Below are 25,523 nucleotides of genomic sequence, written 5' to 3'. Positions count from 1 at the left end.
TATACACTGTGCTGTGGGGTATTGACCGCAGCTTTATGTACTGAATGTACACTATAGTGTCTAATTACCGATGGTAGCAAGCTGTGTGTGTATTTTCTTGGATCGATGGTGGTGTCTAACACTTCTGTTACACCTCATTCGAAACTATAGGTCAGATTACCGGCATGAGACGTTTCTTTTTGTGCGAATCTTCATACATTAAAAATCAATTAAAAAGAAGTCCGGCTGGGAATCTCATGGAATTTTCAAACATGTATTCGTGCTTATACGAGTCATTGCTGTTTTGTTATTCTTTATAATGTTAATTATTACATTGCTTTTCAGTCCAAAGGTACGTTAGGTAATCGAACGGTAATCAAAACCGTGACATTTCAACTTGCAATCGCACTCAATCGCATTATGCGTTATGTATGGTCTATTGTTGGTGCGCCAATCGCGCCATGACGTCATTAACCGTTATGTTTACAACTACACAAGATCTGCTTGAATCCAACCAGACCTAGCTACGACTCAAATTGCGTGGGACAAGTGTCTTACGCTTATTAAAACACAACATTCCAAAACCGAAAGTAAGTAAGCAATCCCAACAAAATTCATTAACATAATTAAATAAAATTTTGGCATAACGTGGAAAACTGTTAAGAACCACAGCCAAATAGAAGCGTATATAGGTTTTAACATCGTTAGCCTAACTAGGTCAGTGCACATGCGTTTTGTGCAACAACGGTGTAGCCTAACGAAACCTAATGTTATCATAAATTCAATACAATATGTAGCTTAAGTAAGCGTGTGGATAGCAGTGTAAATTAACCTGTGATAACGTAGTGAATAGTACTTGGACTGTATGTTAGCATCACATATGGTGAAAATCAGAATTATCCACCAGCTGGTTTAAAGTTAGTGTTTAGAAAGTGTTTCTGTTAACAAAGTGGCTATTCTTACGACTGTTCGTAAGAATATTTTCCAACTACGCATGTGCAATTGCTATTTTTATGACAGGAGAACTATTTTTTATGACCAGGAGTAACAATAATTTCCGGTTAGGGTTAGGATTGGGGTTTAGGGTTAAAGTTAGGGTTATACTTTACTGCGCTTGAATTCGCCTTTGTCGTAAGAATAGTTTATAAATAATTGTCACGACTAGTCGTAAGAATAGCCACGGCCTTCTGTTAAATTATATAGCCTACCTATATACGCAAAAGGTTTTAATGCTGTGGGTCTGACCTAAGTAGCCTAGGTCTAAACCAAATTCAATCATATTAGTTGTTGCATCATAATAATGATATTACAATTTCATTATGTTTTGTGCTACAACAGTGTGGCCTAACGAACCTAGCGTTATTATAAACACTTGTAATAAGTAAACCTGTGGGTAGCAGTGTAACTGAACCTGTACATTGTCATAAGCGTAGTAAATAGTAGGCCTAGGCCTATACTTATAAATATGAAAGTTTTGTTGCAGTTAGAAGGTTCATTCTTGCATTTGAAAGGAATGGTTAGCCAACCCTTCATACTGAATAGTTAGTGTAACTTGTCAACTTAGTGTAACTAAGTTATGATTAAGGTAGTTGCATCATAATAGCGATATTGCCTTTTTTATTACCTCTTGAGTGATTGTTCCATAAAGTTATGTTATTCATATGAGAAAGGATCATGATATCAGTGAAAGTATAACATGACAATGTGATCTTTACCGTCATCTTTGGCATTTAGTTGGGTTGGACTTGGCCATTGTACAGCACTCTGCATCTCTAACTCTGTACAATTTCCTGGTTTCTTTTTGATAATATTAAGTGAATTCCTCATTTGTTCGGATTTCTGTATTGAAGTTATGGCTCAATCATGGTGTCTTGAAAGGTTTTGCAATTTACTAGTGCTATAATAGGTCAGTTAGTTTTAAGCCCTGACATTTTGATTCAAATATACTCCTCTAATCTTTGTCTGAAGTCCACTTTTGCTCTGCTTCCATAGTTGGTGACGACATGAAAATGTCGTGACAAATCCACCCCTATGGGTACCCAAGAACTTTTTCCAGACTTTGAAGAGGGTACTCGTATGACAGGACTTGGACAGACATGGATTGTTGGGTCTCATCTTGGGATGGGTCGATGTGCAAAAGTGTACCACATCACGACAGTCGATGGAAGTGTCGAGGCAGCTGCTAAAGTGTTCCGAAAAGAAGACAAATACAAATTGGTCTTCATAAAAGAAATTCGAAATTTGGATGGCGTTGCTGGAAACAGTCAGATAGGTAAATTCAGACAAATCTTAATGTAGACCACGTTTATATGTAAGATAGGTACAGACATCACAGTGTACATTTGTAGACAACGTATGTGATCTTTTGTCCTTTACATTGAGAAGTGAATCTTAAAGGGTAGGAACTTACTGATTTTTATGTATTTATGTATGTATTTTGGATCCTCCTGCAAGCAGGAACTCGGGAGGAAGCCATCATTGGCTAATCAAAGCCGCAAGCTGACCGAAGTCAGTCTCTAAGATTAATATTAAACGTCCATGATTATGAATTGTCAACAACTCTGTAGCTGGACGACATTCATTAATCTTGGAGTGACTCGAACTCAGGGCCTTATGATTGAAAGGCACGGGCGTTAACCACTGAGCTAACACTCCTAGAGTGTTAACATTGGACATACTGCAATTTAATGGGGTAGGTAAGGAAACCGACCCGTCTAAGAGAAAGGCTCCAATTTGAAATTACTGTACAGTACATGCAATATTTTAACCGATTCAATGATCAATAACAAAACACCATTTGGCCATTATGGTCTTCTTTTCTCTGTGACTTTAACTGAAATCAGTATTTGTCATCCAGTTGTTATTCCATTCTCTGATGTCTACTGCAAAATGATGGTAAACTATTGTACAAAAAGTGATCTGGTGGCAGACAATTTGACAAATGATTCCACACTGTTAATTGAAAATCCTGTCTCAAGATATATGGTTGGTGTTATGGAACTTGATTTGCTAAACCCTTGGTTGTTCCCAATTTCCCAATTTGTTTAGGAATCTTATTTTCCTCTTTGAACAAGTGAGTTAAATGTTAAAAAGTAAAACAAGATCATTTTCAGCTCAATTGCTATGATGCCATAATTCACCCTCTTGTGGCATTCACAAAATATCAAACTTGAAAAGGTCATATTTCCACCACACAAATAATGCTATGGAGAATGTGGTTGACCTAAAGTTGCAGAAATTTCCACATTTTTTTTGTTTTATTAAAGCAATCAACCAGATCAATCCTTTAAGTAAGCAACAGGCTGTATGAAATGGATAAATTTAATTCTAATCTCATTAGTTGTCTATCTTTGTTTTGTTTTTCCTTTCAGTCTCAGTGTACGGTACTTTCACACACAAAGGTCATCCCTGTCTGATCTATGAACTCTTGGATTTCAGCTTGAAGGAGTTGCAGTACAAATATGACCACTTAGAGGTCTTGTTACCTTGCAGCACTAACAACAACAATAACCAAGAAGGTGTGGAGTGTTCGAAATCGACCAATAAGAAGGCGGCATCCAGTTCTGCGGCCAATCAGGAACCAAGTAAAGGGCTTTCATTGTTTCTTATCCAGTCATTGTATAGAGATTTGCTTAAGTGCCTACACCATATCCATGGCAGTGGGTGGGTTCATGCTGACCTCAAACCAGCCAATGTGATGTGGAGTGCTCAGGAAGGAGTTTGGAAGGTGGTTGACTTTGGCCATAGTTTTGAAGAGAATAATCAGGTGAGGAGACAATCTTTTGATGACAGATAATAAGGGGTGTAGCCAAGAGGGGGGGAAGGGGGCAGCCACCCCCCCCCCTTGAGCAAATTTTATTTTTGTATGTTTTTATGATATCGCTAGTAATTTTCAAAGAAAAATGCTAAGATGCAACTTACAAGGTATGGGAAGTGCCATTTCCAGCGATCTGGGAGGTGTTTTCAGTCAAAATTTTCTTGTACGCTTCGCGCCAACCCATGGTGGCGCACGCTTAGATAGTTTGCAATGCTGTATCTACGGCTCAGAAAGTATGCCTACAGTTTCACCCCTCCCTTGGCAAATTCCTCGCTACGTGCCTGCAGATAATGAATTGTCTGGTATCTCATAGCAATAATGCTATGCAAATTTGGTGAAACTGCTGTCCAACTGCAAAGAAAAATGCAACACTAAGAAATTGCCATACAAGACCACAGATGTATAGCAGATTTTGTACACAACAGGTGCAGTACTTTATTTAAGAGACAAACAGTAAATGCCTTCAAAACTGCTACACAAAATTTGTACACTACATTATTTTTCCCTGAATTAGCCAGTTTTCCAGTATAAGTTTAGGGTAAATGTTCATTGGCCTCACAACTGTTATGCAATATATAAGTACTATATTACTCCATGATAGATGCAGGGAATAATTTTAGTGTTCAAATTTTGTGTAGCAGTTTTGTTATGGTTCATGTATGGAAAATAACTACTATACATATGTGTACTTGTGTAGCATTTTGTGTAGCATTTTGCTATGCATACTAAAATATGTCCTGAGATGTCCACCATAACTGTGAGTTAGTTCTCAGTATCCATTGCATGAATTGATCACTTTGGTTTTAAAGGAAATCTGTTTTGCTCATGGCAGTGGGAATTTTACAGCAATGAAAGAGTCATAGTGTCACAGAGCTTGTCTGATTTGTCTCTACAAAGCAAATTCATTGTTTTATTTTTGAAGTCTTTGAAAGAGCATAGAAATTAATATTTGTAGAATGTGATTTGAATTAAGGAGCTCAAAAACAGTAGTCTTATGCTCTACCATTTGAGATATGCAACCGTATCTGGTAGTGAGCCCTGTTTTTCAGATATGTTTTTTTTTTGACTAAAGTCCAAATTTCTCTAATAAATCCCCTGTCCTTTGCTTTATTGGTCGTTACCAAATTAAACTTAGGGACTCCTGGTTACATCGTTATACATGGTATTGCTATGAGATGCATTGGCAGCACCAGGAAAGAATGAAATCACAGATATATGGCTGGATACTGTAGATCAGTAGTTTTGCAGCAGAACTTGTATACCTGTGGTCTCTGGTTTGAATCCCATGATTTCTTTGTAAATTTGGATAATTTTGTTGTTATTGAATATAAATGAATATGAATATAAAGTTTCTGTGGTTGATTTGCCTTTCATATGTTTCATTGCTCCCCTCACCATTTTTTTTTTTTTTTTTTTTTTAACAGGACTTGAGTCAGATTCAAAGTATTGGTTATCAATCACCAGAAGCTAGAGAATGGAACAGTTTTATATGTCAGAGGGAGCAGAGCAGTAGTAGTCGACCCCCAGTGCAATCAATGACCGTACAAGAGGAGTGTACCTCCGCAGTAGACGTCTGGAGTCTGGGATGTATCGTAGCCGGTGCTTTCCTTGGGAGGAAACTGTATGGACCGGAGGATGTCAAATCAGGAGGCTGCAGACAGTGTCGGGTAAACCCTATATACACTTCCATTGAACATGTAGTACAAAGTTAGCCCATCATACAGTGTCGGGTAAACCCTACACGCTTCCATTGAAGATGTAGTAAAAAGTTAGCCCATCATACAGTGGGATACCAGATAAAAGTATTCCCCATTACATAAGAAAGGTCCCCTTCTGAAGAACACTTATCAGTTGCAGTTAATGAGAAAGTGGTGCTAAAATGTCATATCTAGTCATTTTGAGCATTCTTATTTTCCATAAGGAGACATATTCCCCCCCCCCCCCTTTCCTGGACTACAACTGAAGAGAATTTATAACAGGTTGTCAAGGATTAATATGCAATTTAAGAAGTCCTGTTAAGTCAGTGTTACTTTATCAAGTATGTAGCAATGTTTTGTCTGAATGAACTTAAAGCTGTTTTTTTTTCAGAAATGAGAGTTATAGGAAGTGAGTTTCAGAGCTTTAATAGTAGCTTTTATAGCAGGTCATGTTGTTTGAGAGAAGAATGAACGAGCATCTAGGCTTTGGCAATTTGTTGTCTCTGATATGTATTTTGGTGGTAGTTACTCTTTGAAACATGGGAATAGGTAAAAGATTGTTGGAAAAAGCTTGTGGTTTCGAGGCTTGAGTTGCAATGTCCCTTAATTTCCACGGTTACCGCAAATAACATTTTCTGCTTTTCAGAATGACGGAGCCGAAGAGAAGTGCAAGTGTGAGCTCCTGATTGACTCTCTGATCCGAACCAGGTCTCAAGACACATCCCCAAAGTTTCGGAAAGTCCTTGCAGACCTGCGTGATCTGTTGAAGCAGTAAGTATGCTTTTAATCGGTAGGGGGAGTATGAATATATAAATCAACAGCATGTTTGACAAATTGCGATAGGGGCCTAGCAAGATCCCAGGTACCCGGGTACCCGAGAGCCGTTACCCGTCCGGTATCCGGGTACCCGGAAAAAAATTGTTTACCATCTAGTATCACAATTTTCAAGAAATGACATATTGGATGCTATTACAAATGAATCATATTCTCTACTGACAATGTTTTCATGTTCAAAAACGTAGGTGTAAGATAAGGTATAAAACCTTCCTCAATAATTTCTATTTGGTATTGTTTCTTTCATTAACTTGTTAATAACTTCATATAATTAACATTACTACTAACATCACACTGCCGTCGCTGCTTATGCTTGCTCTCCACGTCGATTGATCTCACCATATAAATATCCAATTTAGCTCGTAAACAGTTGTTACTACTACTATCTATTATGCAGGCCCAGGGTTCGCATTAGCCGCGCAATTTGATCGCATTTGGAATAAACGATTAGTAAACAGCCACTTGCGATTATTATTTTTTAGTTATCCCGTCTATAATCCGTAAACATCACGTAAAATTCCTTGTCAGCCTCTCCTTCCATGAAATAAACGAATGAATAAATAATAATTTCTTCCACATTGTAGCCTAACACCACACTAAGTCAATGAGAAATCTAGCTAGACCTAACCATCTGTTTATTCGCTGAAATTGTGACGCAGTTATAAGATACAGTATCTATGGATATTTTCATAATTGCTGTTACGTTCGACCACATGGTTGCCTAACACCACACTAAGTCAATGGGGGAAATCTAGTCTATACCGCTGAAATTGTGACGCAGTTATAAGATATCCATGGAATACTTTCGTTGTTGCTGTTATCTTCGACACATGGTAGCCTAACACCACACTAAGTCAATGGGAAATCTGCCTAACCATCGGTTTGCAAAAAAAAATTCACACTTTGCGTAGGATTCGGGTAATAATTTAAGAACCAGGTAGTATCGCTTCGGGCGGGTACCTTCGTTATTGCTGCTATCTTCGACCACATGGTAGCCTAACACCACACTAAGTCAATGGGAAATCTGCCTAACCATCGGTTTGCAAAAAAAAATTCACACTTTGCGTAGGATTCGGGTAATAATTTAAGAACCAGGTAGTATCGCTTCGGGCGGGTACCTTCGTTATTGCTGTTATCTTCGACCACATGGTAGCCTAACACCACACTAAGTCAATGGGAAATCTGCCTAACCGTCAATTTGCCATTTTTTTTTTTTAAATCACACTACGTAGGATTCGGGTAATAAATTAGGAACCGGGTAGTATCGCATTGGGCCGGTACCGGGATAACCCGCGCAAACACTAGATAAAACCGATACGACAGAGCCCCCTCTATTGATTTTGTTTCGCGACCGGAGAGCCCGATTGTTCCCCCGCTGATAGAAGAATTTGACTGGCTGATGATTCCTTCTCTCTCCGTTAGGATCTTTGTAGTGTGAAAATAGATGGCTACAGATATTTCTACTTAATACACCTCCTCAGAGTGTTGCAGTGTAATCCAAGGAATCGTCTGACTGCGAGTCAGTGCCTCAAACACAGATTCTTCCTCCACAAGCTCAGACCGGACGACGGAGGAATACTCCTGCCGACCAGAGTTCTGAGAATCTTTGGACTACCGGATGAAACAGACCTCAACGATGCAGCTGAATTTGAAGGTGACATAAGACATCATAAAATCTTTGAGAACAAAATTCCAGTGACAGAAAAATCTTTTATACTATTTCCACACTACTAGTTGAAAAACCATATCTTAATATGTTATTCCTAACTCGAGTTATATGATTGTTTTAAAGGCATTGAAGACTCGCCCAAACTGCATGCCGTGCTCTGAAAAAGTTAACTTTCTGTTGCTTGGAAGTGAAGTTTTCTTCTTGTCCCTACAAAATGCAGACAGTAATGAAACGTGTTACCATTGTTATCATTTATCTAGACCTGAGATGTCCATCGCTGCTATGTGCAATGTGTGTGGGTATTGACCGTAGCTGTATACATTGACAGTACACTAGTGTAATTACCGACGGTAGCAAGCTGTGTGTGTATTTTCTGGGATCGATGGTGGTGTCTAACACTTCTGTTACACCTCATTCGAAACTAGGTCAGAGTACCGGGCTGAGACGTTTCTTTGTGCGCGTAGTTTCACACCCTTTAAGACAGACAGACAGTCGATGTGCTGACTGCACATGAATCATTTGTGACCCACAAGGTTTCTAAAACCCTATCTATGTGGCCTGTGGTAGCTTGTCATATTTGAGCAGTGTTTCCTCCCATATAAATCATTTGAATTAGCGCATTTCACTGCATGTCCGGACCGGAAGGGGGAAAAAATGTTAGTTGTGGACTGTGGGTTGATATCAAAGGTATTCAAAATAATAGAAAGATACTTTAATGTACGCAGAACTTTTCATTCCTATGTAATGTAATATTTAATGGGAGACCCCCAACAGATTGGCTATGAACACTACTTTTTTTCTGCCCAATCGCTGTGTTAAGGTAACTCAAATCCTTCATTATTTTCAGGATCTGGATAATGGTACATGGCCTATTATGTCACCGTGTCATATGTTTACATACTTAACATAAAAATAAAACAAATGTGTAACTTCCGCTGTCTTGTTGATATTTTGCAGAGATTTTACACGAAATTAAAGAAGAGAGCGAGATATATGGACCATTGTCAAACATTGAAATACCAAAGGCAGGATCAGGAAAGGGAAAGGTAAATAAACGTAATCTTAAAGATTTTATTGTAGGTAGACTCAATTTGTCAAAGGATTTTGCATTTTGCTGTAACCTGAGGGACTGTGTCAAAGAGATAATCCTGCTCAGCTAGGATGGATCAACATGAAATAATAGGTATTATCTACTAGGGCTGTGTCATTCCGGTTAATTCACTAACCGGTTAACCGTTTCTATTAACCGAACGGTTAACGTTTAAACGTAACCCGTGTTGTTGCCTCAAAATAAGAGCCGAAAATCAGAGTTATATAGCTCAGATTATAATTCCGAAAGAGCGCCACCACTTTTGATGCGGAAGTACATTCTCAAAATAGCGCTGCAAGTATCGTTTTTTCGTAACGCGTATGTCAAGAATTTGGTTGTATTTGCTTAGTTTTGACGATCGTTGCATTGAAAAAGACGAATCGCGCGTTTTCATGAAGTTTTAAACAGATTTTTGTTTCTCTTTCAGTTCATCGGTAACTGTTACAGAGATATTTGAAGCAAATATTTCTTCGTTAATTGCGTAGCCCCTACTGTAATAGCGCAGGCATTGTATGGCAGTTATAAGCCTAATATTACTAGGCCTACTTAATATTGGCATTGTGTATTGAAGTTCGCGATCATATGGAGTGCTAGACTACAAGGCTTTCATCAGCTAGGCCAAGGTTAGGAAAGTCGGTTGTTAGGAAGCGATTACTACAGAAGTGTACGGTAGTAGGGCTAGGCCAACGCAATTACAAGTACAACAATGGGTCACAGATACATTGAATTTGTGCATTGTGGCGGGGTAGGCAGAGGGTAAGGGAAGTGGAAAACATTGTAAAATTTCCCGCGAACACCCTGTCGATTTCCCGCCGGAGTTCGCGCAGCAAACACAATTAGCACGCGTAGCATAATGGCGTTGGGTAGTCCCCCGGTGGGGTCATGTGGTGGAACCCCTTGTGGGGTCCTGGGGTTAACGCCCGGAAATTTGGCGCGTCTGGCGATAAAATATTCGCAGCTGTGGATGCAAAATACTGACAACTTTTTTAATTTAAATTGTCACGAAACTGATGAAAAGACAAGTTAGAGTAGCCATAGCCTATTTTGTTATAAAATGAAAAGAGATCTATCTGTCTTACAATCATTAAAAAGTTTAACTTAAAAAACATGCGATTTTATGAAACAACGTTCGGCAAAGCCCCATTCCTAGACTGCCTAACAATAGCTTGCACTATACTACAACTACGGTAGGCTACATTTTCCAAGGTACCTTGCCAAACAACTGTGAGCTCATCCCCTGTCTAACACCTGTTGTTAACAATTTTTTGGCATGTTGCCAAGGAACGTTTCATGGTCTAGAATTAATAAGGTCAGTCACTAAAGGTTCGGTTAAGTTATGAGAATTATTATCTTAGACGTTTAAGAAAAGTAGGTAAAATATGATCCCCGTAACAGCTAGGTAAGTAAAACAGGCAACTGACTCCTCCGCATGAACAAGACAATCCATTCCACATGATACATGAAAGTAAACCTTGTAATCACATGTTTTAGGCCACTTGGCATGATTAACTAAATGCTTAATATTGTTTCCATGTTCTTGTAGAAAACGATAACTTCGCAATATAGGCCTACAATTAGTTGTGTTTTTGTAGTTACGTGAGATCCATAACCGACGAGGTGGTTAGGCTATTTGCTATACACTTAACTATGGTAGGATATAATTTTCTCCGTAATTTTGGAAATTCTAGAAAATACTTTTTCGCCGCTTAACACCAGATGTGTTCTTACGTTTTATTCATAATTGGGTGTACTAGAGCCTTGTTTACATGACATTAGTTGCATTTAGCACGATATGCCAGTTTCTCGTGAATTTTTCGAAAGTTTTTTGCTCGATCTTTCGTAAAATTTGAAAGGTGTACCAACTTACTTTTCGTACACAATTGGTTATTTCTCTACTGATTTTCAGAGTTTTTTTTACAGTCAAGTGTATACGTTGTGCATTGAGTATAAACTTATCGCGAATGCAAGAAAACGATGCGGGGATTTCCAGCAGACAAATGTTTTCTGTGGGATTACTGAGTCTGTTGAATGGAATCCCGCACCTTAGAGGGAACACTGAACTGAAATTACATCATAATAAAGAAAACGTTTACTGCTTAAATACAATATAAATTTGAAAGGATTAGATGCAGACTCGCCACGTTGTCGAACGGGGTAACAATAGGCGCTTCACGGGTCGCATACCGCTTGGTAATCCCTTCAATCGTACCGCCAATCTTTTGTATGGATGCGTGATAAAGTTTGCAATTGTTACGTGATTTTCGGCAAGCAAATATTGCGGTCTATTTCGGGAATAAAGTGATGTGAAGACGCGCCGTTGCGACTGCGTAATTGGCATTACAAAAACGGTTAAACTTATACGATGTACGGCGGACGTTTATCCGGCCGTTCGGTCGGTTAACCGTTTAACCGTTACAGCCCTATTATCTACTCAGACTGGCAGTGACAATAGTGTGGAACTGCAGCACACCAAGGATTATGTCCTATGCAGCCTAGCTGCAGGTTGCTGCAGCCAGGCTCAGTGCCATACTTTTGACATGGTACCCATACGGTCCTAATTGCTTCCGATTCTTTTCCTTTTAGGCATTTATTGAATTTGAATCATCGAGGGATTGCCAGGAAGCATTGGGAGCCCTGAATGGACAAACATTTTCCGGCCAAACTATAGGAACAACTTTTTTCCCGATTCCAGAGTTTGAATCGAAGAATTTCTTTTAAGCGCTTTCAGCGGGGCTCATGTGAAGAAACAGTAAGAAAAACCGGGTAATTCTTTACAATAATATCAAGAAATGGATGAACAAAACCCTGAATTGTCATTTTATTAATGTACTTGATCGATAACTAAAGGTGCTTGAGTTCTTTTAATATTCATGGCGGAAAGATTCTGTCAACAAGTCGCTAGAACCACTTGCTGGATAAAACAAACTTTTGTTGACAATAAGGGGTTGATATTTTGTGAAAAATTGAGCAAAAACATGGATCAATTGGGATGACTCGAATTGGTTCATTCTTTATATTCAGGTGAAATACAAGTATTTCTCCCTGCAGAGGTGCCTTTGAATGTAGTTGAGATGTGGAATGTCATAGCATCTCCTCGAGCACTCACGTCATTCACGTAGCATACCTTTTGTCACTTTTTTGGCCTCATTTTGAAAATGTTGCACTTCATCTTTCAGATAGTGTAATAGTGAATACAAAAATATATTTTGATCTAACCTTTGAATGCTGCATTAGGTGCTCTTTGATTATTTGTGACACTTTGGGGGGATCAATTTTTTTGATGACTTTGGCAGTCCAACCATGCACAAGTCAAGTTGTTAAAATAAAATATGTAATATGATAACAGGCATTTACCTATGAAGTGATATTCTTTTTTAAAACTGCTATTAGCCCGGTTTTATGTTGGCGTTGCTCCCTGATTTTGACGTGAAACAAACCGCTAGGTAACCCCGCAATTCAGAAAACTTTTTATTGATTTTACGCCTTTCTTACTCTGTTCTGTGAAAAATACCCGGAGCAGGTCAATGTTTATTGAACATGCAATGTGTTTTACGCTTTTTTTTATTTTATTTTTTTTTATAACTTTTCACTTCCATTTCATCTTTCAGAATCATACCAAAACTGAGTGATTTGTGCCAGAGAAGATCAAACTTTTCAGAGAGAGAGGGGGCATTCTCTAAAGACCAGTATGACAAAGGAAAGAATTTAGAAAACTATGACAAACCTCTCTCTGGTAAAGTTTGCACATGTAAACTTTTTTTTTCTTCTTTTTCTTATGTCTCCCTTTTTTAAAAAACAACTTTTTCAAGAAAAATGCAGCTGCTTTTTGTCTTATCATGTGCTGAACTTGATTATTTTTTCTCTTTCGTGCCAAAAGCCACCTTACTTTTTTTTTGCATCCTGATGCACTGACCTACTATTACTACTTTACCAGCACCTGAAGTCAATAAAAAGTTTTCATATTTTTATGTCATATGTGGGATGAAGTCAAGTTTAGTTTTAACAGTTGAAATGAAAGTAGGGTAAATCTTTTATTAACCTAGGGTCCTAGACCTCTCTTGTCAATTTGTGAAGATATTCACCATTTCTCATACTGGCTGACTGTTTTGCTGCCCAACCTTCAAAATTATCTTTGTGATACTAAATGTGGTACAGTTTAAAATCCATTTGGCTACTGTCTCATCAAATATGCATAGAGTACGACTTTTTCTACATTGTCTAAAATCTAGGGTTTTTTACACTTGAAGTGAACTATTTGAGGAAGTTTCCTACTTTGTATATTTTGTTTCTTTTCGAGCATTACACAGAAATTGTTTCTTTCTTTAAAGTTCTTTTGGAATTTTTGGTGTAGACGTCTTTATATTTTCCTTCGAAATGTTTTAGCTAGTTTGGAGAATTCAACAGTAATTTTCAAAAGGCGTTTACATTGAATAATGCCGCACCCCAAGTGGTTCCCAATGTCTCACTACACAAGGAATAATATAATGTTCAAATTGTGTGTAGCTGTGCTCCGTACGGTTCTCTCTTACTATTAACATGCTATTTGTTCCCTGTGTATAAAGTACTACAAAACATTACTATACAAACATTGAACATGTAGTAAAATATTAGCCTACCATACAGTGGGATACCAGATAAAAGTATTCCCCTGTTACATGTGGAAGGGTCCCCTTCTTGAGGAAGACATGAAGCGTATACTGAGATCAAAAGGAAGGTTGATAAATATGGTAATAGCAGAATATTTTTTCACAAAGTAAATTTGTATTATATGTACTGATTTGCAGGACTTCAGATGTGAATTTTGTATCTGAAGTATGTTTTCTTTCTCTTTCCGTCTGTTGACAAATATCAGTAAACTTACTTGTTTTCTCTTTCAATTTTTCATTTCCCCCCTCTTTCAATTGGGTCCAAGAGGAGGGGAGTTGGATGGGGAGGGGTGGGTGAGAATGGGATAGGTGGGCAGGTGGATTAAGGCCAGATTTGATTATCCAATCCTAGTGGATATATGGACATCCCTTGATTTCTATAGAAACACAACACCAGTTATAAAAGGGTTGAGAAGTAGCTTGCAAGCCATTATATCAACTATTGAAAGAACATATAACAAGAAGAGAGGGACAAAAGAAGAATCCTAACACTTCCAAGCAAGCATCTCTTTATAATAACTAGAAATGCAGATCAATAGAAAACAAATTTCCTCCTATAGAACTTAATTCACAATTTTGCTTTATCAAAGTTGCTGTTAATTCCTTTACTCACAATTTTGAAAATTTGTCAGGAAATGCAGAGAGATAAAAAAATTGTATGTGTTTGATACTTTGATCTATCATATTTTAGTGTACTTTTTACAATGTATGAATCACCAGTGGTGGTGGCTGTTGTATAATATTGGCTGGGAGTACAGTTTGTTAAAGTTTGTTAAAGAGTCATTGGACTAAGGTGTGTGAACCATATAAGTATTAGACTTATCTCAAAAAGTCTTGTTTTTCTGTTCAGTTAGACTTGATTTTCAGGCTGTGATATTTCCAAAATGCAACTAGATGTATCTTCGGGTGTTCCATAGATGAGAGATTTCTTTTGTCTCACAGATATGAAGAGGTTTCACAAAATTGATCAAACATTTCACTATTTGACATTTCCCTTTAGAATTAGTGGTGAAGCTGTGAATATATAAGGTAGTGCATTATATGAAGGGAGCAGTGTAACTTTAAACTGGTTAAGGGTCAACAGGCATTTTCTATTTAAGGGGATAAGGTAAAGCAAGCTCTGGTTGGTGAGGTTCCATCCGTTGAAAACAACAACAATTTATAATTAATGTTGGAATTCAGGACACAAAGAAGTAGTACAATGAGATGACCACAACTCAACTATGTGGTACTCAGTGATGATTGGAATGAATAGCTATAAGATTTGAGCACTCAACTTTGTGGTACTCAGTGACAATGATAAAACTTGGAAAGATTTGAGCACTCAACTTTGTGGTACTCAGTAATGATGATAGAAACTTGGAACTAATAGCTATAAGATTTGAGCACTTAACTTTGTGGTACTCAGTGACAATGATAAAAGCTTGGAACTAATAGCTATCAGATTTGAGCACTCAACTTTGTGGTACTCGGTTACAATGATACAACTTGGAACTAAAAGCTATAAGATTTGAGCACAAGTGGGTTCATATGAACCCAACTATGTTTATGCATGTTGTATTTCTTGATTTATGTGAATGGTTAAAAATGTAGGGACCGGTTTTTATATTCAGTGTCTTTTATACGTAAACGTAAACCAGAAGATTTGATAAGTAATCTTTTTTCGCTTTTAGAACAAACATTGATCAAGTTTTTGCAAGTACTTGTACAGTTTGGGTTAATAATAAACTTGTAGTTAGTCCATGTGTAGAGTACTAGTGCTTACAACTGGGCTCACATTGACTTTGGATCGTTGAGTATATCCTGGGCAAGCCACATAGTCTCAATAGATCTTGCCTTGCCGTAACAGGCGACTGTGAGTTTTCATACTGTCATAAGTTTAACAGAAATATGCTGAAACATTGTACTGAAACTACAGTAGTGACATACATAATGCAAAAGAAATTTGTCAGGATAAAGCCCTCTTTTCCAATAGTACAGTAGACTTGTGTCAAAACTATTGTGAACTCTATACTGTAGATCTAAAACCATTGTGAACTCTATACTGTAGATCTAAAACCATTGTGAACTCTATACTATAGATCTAAAACCATTGTGAACTCTATACTATAGATCTAAAACCATTGTGAACTCTATACTATAGATCTAAAAACCATTGTGAACTCTATACTATAGATCTAAAACTAGTGTGAACTCTATACTATAGATCTAAAACTATTGTGAACTCTATACTATAGATCTAAAACTATTGTGAACTCTATACTGTAGATCAGTATATTCTTCTAGACTCATGATAGGTTGGTGTCACTCATTCTCTTTGTTCTGTTCAACATAAGTATGTGTTAATGATGATACAACAGGTTGTGCTGTACCCTTTAATACGTTATGCCAGTCACACACACATCTTTAATCTATATATATATCTATACATCTTCATCAGTTAGATATTTGGTCAGGATCTTATTTTAAAGTGACGTGACAGAACTCTTACGGAGCGATCCACGGTGTGGAACAGTGCCTTTATCTAAATGTGTGTATAAACCATGAAAGCTTTAGTGGAAGAATCTAACCGAGCAGCTGCTATATTTATTGGTTCCCCTTGTATCGATCTAATGTGGTTTGTTCTCAAGGTTTTGTATGTATTGGTAAAAGTCTATTTAGAATGTACAGCTATTTGATAAATGGGTATCCTAGTTGGGCAATGATATTAACCCATGAGGCTCTGCAAATTCTACACTTGCATGAAAGTGAAAACTGCCTTCAATCGACTCAAGCTATTTTTTTAGGTGTGTAAAACTTTAGAGAGTGATAAGTGTGAGTATTAGTTGTCATGCCAACCAATGAAACAAGTACAGTTTGAATAGTTATACATAACAAAAGGGTTAGACAGAAAACATTCTAGTTTACATCTTTAATACTCTGTTAGACTTTACTAGTGTCCTCTTTTTACACTGACTAGCAGCTATTCTGTAGCTATTCATATGGCTGAATGATAGCTATTTGGCAACTTGCCTATTCCAATAGTGCTCTGTATGTATGTTGTAGTTTTGATTTATTTTTTTATAGCTGTAATGGAGATGGCTGTACTGCCACTTACTTATTAATTATAGCTATTTTGAAAACTACTGACAGTGGCAACCTTGCATTTGTACTGTAGCTGTACTGTACCTGATTATAGAGATGAAATGAAACTAACTGTACTGCACATAGTACATTAGCTCTCTTGTAGCTTTCAATAATCTACTTCAGTTGTATTGTACATAGCTATAATATTATAGCTTCACTGTAGTTTTACTGTAACTGTAGTTATGCACAGTAGCTGTATCATAGCTATAATATTATAGCTTCATTGTAGTTTTACTGTAACGGTTTTGCAGTAGTTGTATCATAGCAATATTATAGCTTCACTGTAGTTTTACTGTAACAGTTTTGCAGTAGCTGTATCATAAAGCTATATTATAGCTTCACTGTAGTTTTACTGTAACAGTTTTGCAGTAGCTGTATCATAAAGCTATATTATAGCTTCACTGTAGTTTTACTGTAACAGTTTTGCAGTAGCTGTATCATAAAGCTATATTATAGCTTCACTGTAGTTTTACTGTAACAGTTTTGCAGTAGCTGTATCATAGCTATATTATAGCTTCACTGTAGTTTTACTGTAACAGTTTTGCAGTAGCTGTATCATAGCTACTGTATATTATAGCTTCACTGTAGTTTTACTGTAACAGTTTTGCAGTAGCTGTATCATAGAGTTATATTATAGCTTCTCTGTAGGTTTGCTGTAACAGTTTTGCAGCTAAGCACAGTAATAGACTGTATTGTAGCTTTCCTGTACATAGCCTAGCATAGGCTTGTATTGCAGCTATGTGGTTCACATAATTCGATGGACCCGGTGTTCTTCGGGTTCTGGCACTCTTCTCCCCCTCCCCTCCACATCAGAAAGACTCAACTAGTTACAGTCCAATCAGAGTCACTTGTATATGTACTATAAAGCTAAAATGTTTTTGTTTTTTTTATGGAAATATCAAATGGTGTCGTCACTTTGATTATGTGATTGTCCTCCATCAGTTAATCTTTCATAGTTTGGTAGATGTGTCTTGTAATTGTATGTGTGATAAACATAGCTCTTGTCCAGGTTAGATTTATGATCACTCATACTGTAGTTCAGTAGTTGTATGCTATAGTAGTTCCTATGATAAGTCTCCCTGGTCCAGCAACTCATAATTCAGTAACTCTGACGTGTAGTAGTACCTATGATAACCATTATTGCTCTGGCCCAGCTTTGATTAATCACTCATAATTCAGTAGATGCGACCTGTAGTAGTACCTATGATAACCTGAGCTCTGGTCCAGCTTCGATTAATCACTCATAATTCAGTAACTGTGACCTGTAGTACTACCTATGCTAACCTGAGATCTGGTCCAGCCCTGATTGATCACACATAATTCAGTAGATGTCACGACCTGTAGTAGTAATTATGGTAACCTTAGCTCTGGTCCAGCTTCGATTAATCACTCATAATTCAGTAACTGTGACCTGTAGTACTACCTATGCTAACCTGATATCTGGTTAAGAGTTAAACACAGACAAGAAGGTTGTATATGTAGAATGGTTGGTTGTAATAAGCACAAAGGAAGAGGCACTGCCATTTAAGATATAGGTGGCAGTTGCATTATGGGAATGTTATCTGAATGTATTGCTCAATGCATATATTCATATTACTAAGGCACTATGTCAGTGGCTAATGAACTGGGAATAGCAAATGCATTGTTAGATCAGGCTATCATTTGGGCTAACCATAAGTAATATTAGCACCACTATGGTACACATAGTTACAGTTTGTAGTTTTGTGGAAGGGGAGGGGTTGGAGGGGAACATTGAGGAAAATATGTGAGGCAGAGTTGCATGAAAGGGGAGGGGGGAGGGTGAGGGGTAGTTGGATTTACAGTATCTGACATTGAAACTGAGAACTCTATTTTTTTTTTTTTTTCATTAAAATTTGGAGATAAACCAAAAGGAAACCCAAACCTCTCTAATTCTCTTCTTTTTTTTCTTTTTTTTTATTCCTCTTTTTTTTTGTAAAACTACTCCTTTAGAAATAGTTCAGCTTCATAATGACTGCATCTCAGAATGGGATTTATTTCTTGTTTTATCCGTAGAACTCATCAAGACAGTTTATTAATTACATTCCATGTTTTGTTTTTTTTTAATTGGATTTATTCATGTGACATCTGTGTTTAGTATTCATTTTCTTGGGAATTCATTTCCTTCTTTTATGTTTTCTTTTTTATTTTATTTTTTACATCTGGATGGGAGTACTCAGGATATCTGTGCCAATATTCTACGTCAGACTGAATGACATCGTCAAATTATTCCTCTTTGTTTCTTGCTGATATTTAATCCTTCTTTAAAGTGGTGATTAAAAAATATATATATATATTAAAGGGGACACAAACTCAGCCATCATCGTTGGCTTATATGATAGTGATCTTTATGAAGGAAAAACTCCTGAAACAGCTAAAGAAAATCTTATTCTGTTTGTTAGATATCTTACCTCAAATGTCCTGTCTGTGAGGCCGCCATTTTGTAAATCGGTGATGTCATAAGTGCCACCAGGATGTGAAACCTTTTCCTTTCTCTATGTTTTTCTGTCTGTTCATATTTCAAGGAAGAATGTTGACAAGTGTAGACGTGAAAAAACACCAAACGCCATCATGTAGGTCATTTTGAGAGCTTCTATATAAATGTAAGAGTCTGTTTTTGCCAAACCCATCTCCATGACTGGAAATAAACACATGGTAATGAACGAATAAAGAAACTTGAGCGCAGGTGGCCCGATGATGTCATATTTAGACTTGATGATGTCATATTTTTAGACTTGATCAAGTCTTCAGCCTCCTGTATGAAGAGAACATAAAATCTTACGTTAGATCTTTTCTTAGCTGTTTTGGGAAAATTATTCTTGACAGTTATCGGCAAAATATGATACTACAGTATGTGTTTGTGTCTCCTTTAAGGCAAACTAAACATGAGATAAATCGCTTGTTGGATGCAGCTCGCAAGGAAAATTGCGTAACGAAAATTGTATGTCGGCAGTAGAAAAGGAAAATCCAGAGGTAAATGTAATTCTGGTAATTTGCTGTGTAGAATTGGTTTGTTATTGGTGAAGATTTTAAACAGTTTGATATTCAATCAGATGTGTGGCATGATATCCTACAGCAGCTTAAAAATATTCTAAGAGCAACAAAAGATCTGTTTTCATTGTTTTACACAGATATTTGTTATTGTTTTGTTTACCAAAGAATCTTCTTTTTTCGTCTTCTTCTTCTTCCTATTCTTCTTTGTCTTTTATGTCATCATGAATTGAGATTTTTAACAAACAATTGAAGACGGGAAGTGCATGGTACATATCATTTAAATGAGGTTATGATATATCGAATATTCTGGTAACATTCTTTATATGATTTATTATGTAAAAATATCGTTGTTAAGTAATTTGCTGGAGATATATTGTGCCAGGAGGAGTTATATTGTATTGCAAAAAGGCAATTATTTTAAGAGTAGTGGAAGAAGAAACTAAAAAAATGATGGTTTTATATTGGGAAAGTTTTGTTATTTTATTTTATATTTGATTTTATTGGAATTACTTGTATAAGGAAATAAGTAATTTTAATATTTGAACTGAGAAGAGTATTTTCTTAAACTTGTGACATTTGATAAACTGCTGGAGTGGGTGAATTGTCTTGATGTTTGTAGTGACCAAATTGTGAGCTGGTATGCCTGCCATAATATTTCTTTAATACAAGGAAGTATGCACCGAAGTTGTCCATTAAAACTTAGTAAATGCCCCATAAAAAGTATAATGATGTTATAAGAGCATTGAGTAGAAATATTTGTCCGTTTCGTTTCTGACTCTGGTATTGACAAATGATAAATCTTATTCTAAATGACATTTGTTTTGTTTTGCGAGACCTATTTGAGGTTCTGGAAAATGGGATTGCTTCTAGAGGAATATTGATCTCATATTAATCCCCATCAGTTCCTAATCCCATATTGTGCCCTCTGAGAAGAAGTCCTCATGGCTTCAATGGTGATTAATGATTAGCCTGTGTTCACCTAACGATATCCACGTGTCTGTTTAATACTGGGCACTGTTTGAAGTCGTTGCATACCCTTTGAAGACAAAATCGGGTTGCATCTGCTGTTGCAAGGGTACAGTGAAAGTAGAGTGGGTTTTACTGTGTAAGTGTGTTAGCCCTTTTGACATTGCACATAACCAGTAGTTGTGTCCATTGTCCTACAGAGTACAGACACACCCAAAATAAAATTGGCTAGTTGGTTGAAAATAATAGATGAATTTATTTTCAAATATTCTTCCATGTACTCTGTTTTGCGAATTAACAGATGAAAAGTACTGGAGCAGGTATCAAAAAAAATATGTGAAGCCGAGCGTGGTATGACGTAAACACAAATAAATGTTATACAGAACTGGTATCTTACATTACATAGACATCAACTATAGTCAAGCAGGTTGATTTGGAAAGACATCACTGACTGTTTTCCAGTCAACAACATTTGGAAAGTCAGTATACAGTGTTTTTTTGAGATTCTGTTTACATTCCTTATCAATTCATCAGCATAGTCTATTCAGTAACTTGATTTCCTGAGTGTTTTTTGCAAGATAAGGTATATACCCTCGATATAAGGCTCTAGATACAATCTACCGCATCTCATGAATGTTAACTAAACTTTTAACTAAAACTTTATCAACTTTAAATTTCTCATCTGGTATATTTGCAATGTGATTAGTTTTCGTCTTTGGATGTGTCTGTGTTTCTATTTGTATTTGTAGTTTTTTGTATTTTTTTTTGTTATGAAATAAGTATAATTTATGAAATGGTCCTTTTTGCATGTTAGCTTTTAAAGTAATTGCCTTATGGAATGGATTGTATAGATAAGATATTAGATGCATTCAATTGTGTGAAAAGGAGAGGAAACAAAAACAGTAAAGATGACGACATGATATGATATTCAATTTTAGAAATAGAAGATATCAGAAGTTATAGTTGATATACAAGAATATAATATAAATTCTAGTATGACTAGAAGGTAAATATAGCATATTCAATTGGCTTTAAGCAGTTTTAGTAGATATTTCTTTCTTCCTGTTGTGTTGTATATATTCTGAAATATATTGACTGGAGGAGTTTATTGCACACCGAATATAATACTGTGTTGTTTTCTTTTCTGTTGTCTGTTTGTTCGTTATTTGGTTTCGATGATAATCGGAACCTTTGCATTCATGATAGCGTGTGGGTGCGTGTGTGACGCCTTGGCTTGTAAAGGCTATAGCACGACCTGTAATATTCCACTCAAATGTCATTTGAGATCGTCAACTGAGGTCAAAATTTGAAAACCTAAACATGACATCTTCACAAATCTTAGATGAACTTCTTACTTGGGATGCGAATCGATCTCGGAGAGTAGAAGAATCTTATTGTATCTCGTAGAGGTCAAAGGTCATTGGAGGCCAATGGAATTTATACTGATAGTGGTTTGATCCATGGATGTGCTCGCCCGACGGATAGCAAACATACTACGAAGAAGTGGTAAAGTGTATTATGTGTCAAAGTTCAAAAGTTCTTATACCAAACGATCCTCATTTACTGTATGATAGGTTTACACAGTCACCAACATTTCTATCTTGGATGGAAGGTATTAAGTCCACACTAAAACTTTGTACGTTGAGGAGCTCCACAGTCAAGCGCTTGGTAAACGTCATTTAATGCTGTCGCCAAAACATATGTCAGTAACAGCAGCTTATCGCCAACGTTGTAAATGGAGCAATTTAGATGAATGTGATAATTGCCTCCAGAGGATGTAACAAATATACCTTGCACAACAATTAAAGAGACCGTTTTAAACAACATTATGTGCTGATTAGGTCGGTAGTTTATTGTCGAGTTTATGTTGTGCCCTGTGCCTTTAATCCTCTCTTTGTCCCTCCACAGTTTATCTCCTTCCTCTCCTCTTCTCCTGTTGCTTTCTACTTATAATCCCCTTTCATCCATCTCATTGTGTTCACCGTGCTCATTAACCTGTCTGTATTCTGTGCGTGTTTTTGTCCCCTCTGTTACTGTAACTTGTCATTTAGCCTCTGAAGAAGATCCTGCTAGGATCGAAACGTCAGGCCAACTTACTTTTACACGAGTTTATGTTGTGTTTGTTTGCTCTTTTTTACCTTTTCATTACGGACTTTAAGCTTTTTTATATTTTGAGTCGCAGCTAGACGGGTGAGGTGTCGTAAGTGTTGGGATGAGGTTAACGACCATGACGAGATGTGATATTGCTATGTCAGCTAGTTACCGCCAAATATATCGCTCGAGTTTTACTGCGATCATTTGATTGTTCTGTTTCTTTCAGTGTCACGTGACCGTTTCCTATTGGCTCAGTGTGAAGTCGCTTAGACTCATTACAGAGACTTGGTGACGTCATGATTAGTTCGCCCAAAGGGGAAACTTGTATTCTCGCCGCGTCTTCTAACGGCGTGGTTAACCGACAAATCCTCCCCTCACTTCTGCATGAGTTCAAATAAAAAGGACACCGGTCCAACTTTCTTCCTACTAGTGCCACCTTTTTCTGAAGTTCCGACTATGTCTGGTTGTGCAAGACATAATATTGATCACTACTTTATTATTTCTGAAGTTATTATTTCCATGGAGGAGAGTGAAAATGTATGCTCTGTTCTTTTCCCTGTTCCCTCCCCCACCTCCCCCCCACCCACCCCGCCCATCCTTCGACATCAGACAACACCACTTCATTCCTTAGTGTACATTTAGTCCTATTATGAACCCACTTGGAACTCCCACCTCCTCCCCTTACCTTCACCCCAGGTCATCTTTGGGACCAGGGGCGTAGCGAAGGGGTTTTTGTTGGGGGGTGTGGAGAATTTGATTTGCCGACGGATCTGGAAGTGGTGACTGAAATGGGGGAGGGGTCTAAGGGGAGGGGTGTCCCCCTCCCCTTTGGCAATTTTTTAGTTTTGAAACGTCCTTAGATGCAATGTGGTGCATATATTTTTAAGTCAAATTTGATTTGCCGACGGATCTGGAAGTGGTGACTGAAATGGGGGTGGAGTCTAAGGGTACGGGGTCTACCCCTCCCCCTTTGGAAAATTTTTAGTTTTGAAACGTCCTTAGATGCAATCTGGTGCATATTTTAAGTCAAATTTGGCACGGAAGAAGCTCCCGTTCTCCTTTTCTCTATTCAGCTTTCCTTCTTTCTTCCCCTTCCGCTCTCTTCACCTTTTCTCCTTTTGCCGACAGACCCAAAATTTGCCGACAGCGACCCCCCCCCACACCCCCCGCTCGCTACGCCCCTGTTTGGGACCCCTTAAAGGTGCTCACTCTACTAATCGTACCCAATAATAATGTTCACACAGTATGTACCATTATCTAAACCTTCGCACACAGTTAACAACGCTCCTAAGTTATTATGGTATAACTACTTATATTTTTAAGTGTTTGTATTTGGTAGTTGGAGAGCTCTTTTGTAACCCATGAAAACACTCTGGATAACAACCTCACTTGAGTGGTTAATATTTATTCCCCGACCTGTCTGCAGAGTAAAAAAAATGTTTTATCAACGTCAAAGCCACAAGGGCTTTTACACAAAGAATAATGTTTACAGAACAGACAATAGTCACTATAAAGCCGGCTTCTCTCATCACAACTGCCAAGGTTTTTTTGTTTGTTTTTTTTTCATTACCAATGTAATGTATATTGACACTGATCCTATAAACTGTATAACATCAAGGTAAACTGCTGGCATTTACTGTCACAATGATATATACACTGCATATTAAAACTGTTAAGAGCATGCCATATATTCAATCGTTATTCAAGTGTAGAGTGTAATATCTTAGTAACCGGTTGTCTGAAATAATGATCTATATAAGCAACACTACTTTATATAGCTAATCAAGGGCGTGCTGACGTGGATCTGGGCCCCTGGGTAAAGAGCGACTATACTGGGCCTCCTGCTCCTTCTGTGCCAGCACCATGGCCAGTAATACATATATCGGGGGGGGGGGGGGGTCCGCTTCCCTTTTCATAAGACAAAGCTATGAGAATTAACCGACTTCTGAGCATATTCTTCTTACATGTAAATAAGGCCCATAGAATTCAAACAACTTGTACGCTATAATTATCCGATGTGTTTTCGAGCTTATGGAGGCGTTTATGGGCCCTCCTATTACTCTGGCCCCACCCAGGTACTGCCCCAATGTTCGATAGGCCAGTTCACCCGCTTTAGATATATCCGATGCAGCTCAGTGGAAATTTACTGCTTAAACCCAAGTTGCTCCATTAATGATTTTGTTAAAAATATTTTCAAAAGACATGGCAATTTATAGGCTTCATCCTTTTAGTAAACAAACAGGTCAGTCCCTGTCAAACTTATGAACATATCTTGAAAGTTCTAATAGGATTCCATCTCTGCCAAACTTATTTCTGTTGTCAAAAACAAAACATCAACAAAAACCAACTTTTGTGGCGTTTTTATTGTTGTTGTATATAGCAGATGGATACTTTGGGGACAAAATATGGTAACGTGACTAATATCTCGCCTTGTCTCTGCAAGGTGTTTCAAATCAAAGTAGCACAGACGGGTAGTCTAAATACGAACAGGTAACGTTATTTAGTTCATAATAATAAAAAGCTTCGGATAAGGGAGAGCTGTGACGTCACGCAAAATCCGGCGTACAATATTGCTGGATGCCGCTGAGACGAC

The 25,523-nt window shown here is 37.4% G+C and overlaps 1 protein-coding gene across 4 annotated transcripts; it reads left to right on the top strand.

Moving 5' to 3' along the window:
• Window positions 1–421: 421 nt before the first annotated feature.
• On the top strand, window positions 422–21,961 carry LOC139963566 (serine/threonine-protein kinase Kist-like). 4 transcript variants are annotated; one of them, XM_071964429.1, is made up of 9 exons: window positions 422–569; window positions 1,972–2,251; window positions 3,351–3,745; window positions 5,221–5,463; window positions 6,140–6,264; window positions 7,809–7,981; window positions 8,954–9,042; window positions 11,670–11,835; window positions 12,695–21,961. In XM_071964429.1, the coding sequence occupies exons 2-8, from the start codon at window positions 2,011–2,013 to the stop codon at window positions 11,802–11,804; spliced, it is 1,401 nt and encodes a 466-aa protein (XP_071820530.1). In that variant the 5' UTR covers window positions 422–569; window positions 1,972–2,010; the 3' UTR covers window positions 11,805–11,835; window positions 12,695–21,961. The 4 variants fall into 4 exon arrangements, with proteins under 4 accessions (XP_071820530.1, XP_071820529.1, XP_071820532.1 ...); XM_071964428.1 differs by having other exon boundaries at window positions 11,670–11,849; XM_071964430.1 differs by having other exon boundaries at window positions 459–573; window positions 11,670–11,849.
• The last annotated feature ends 3,562 nt before the right edge of the window (window positions 21,962–25,523 follow it).

Source organism: Apostichopus japonicus, chromosome 22 (assembly GCF_037975245.1).
Source record: "Apostichopus japonicus isolate 1M-3 chromosome 22, ASM3797524v1, whole genome shotgun sequence".
Taxonomy (NCBI): Eukaryota; Metazoa; Echinodermata; class Holothuroidea; order Aspidochirotida; family Stichopodidae; genus Apostichopus; species Apostichopus japonicus.
Note: the sequence above shows the minus strand (reverse complement) of the source record. Positions and strands in the feature narration are given on the sequence as shown.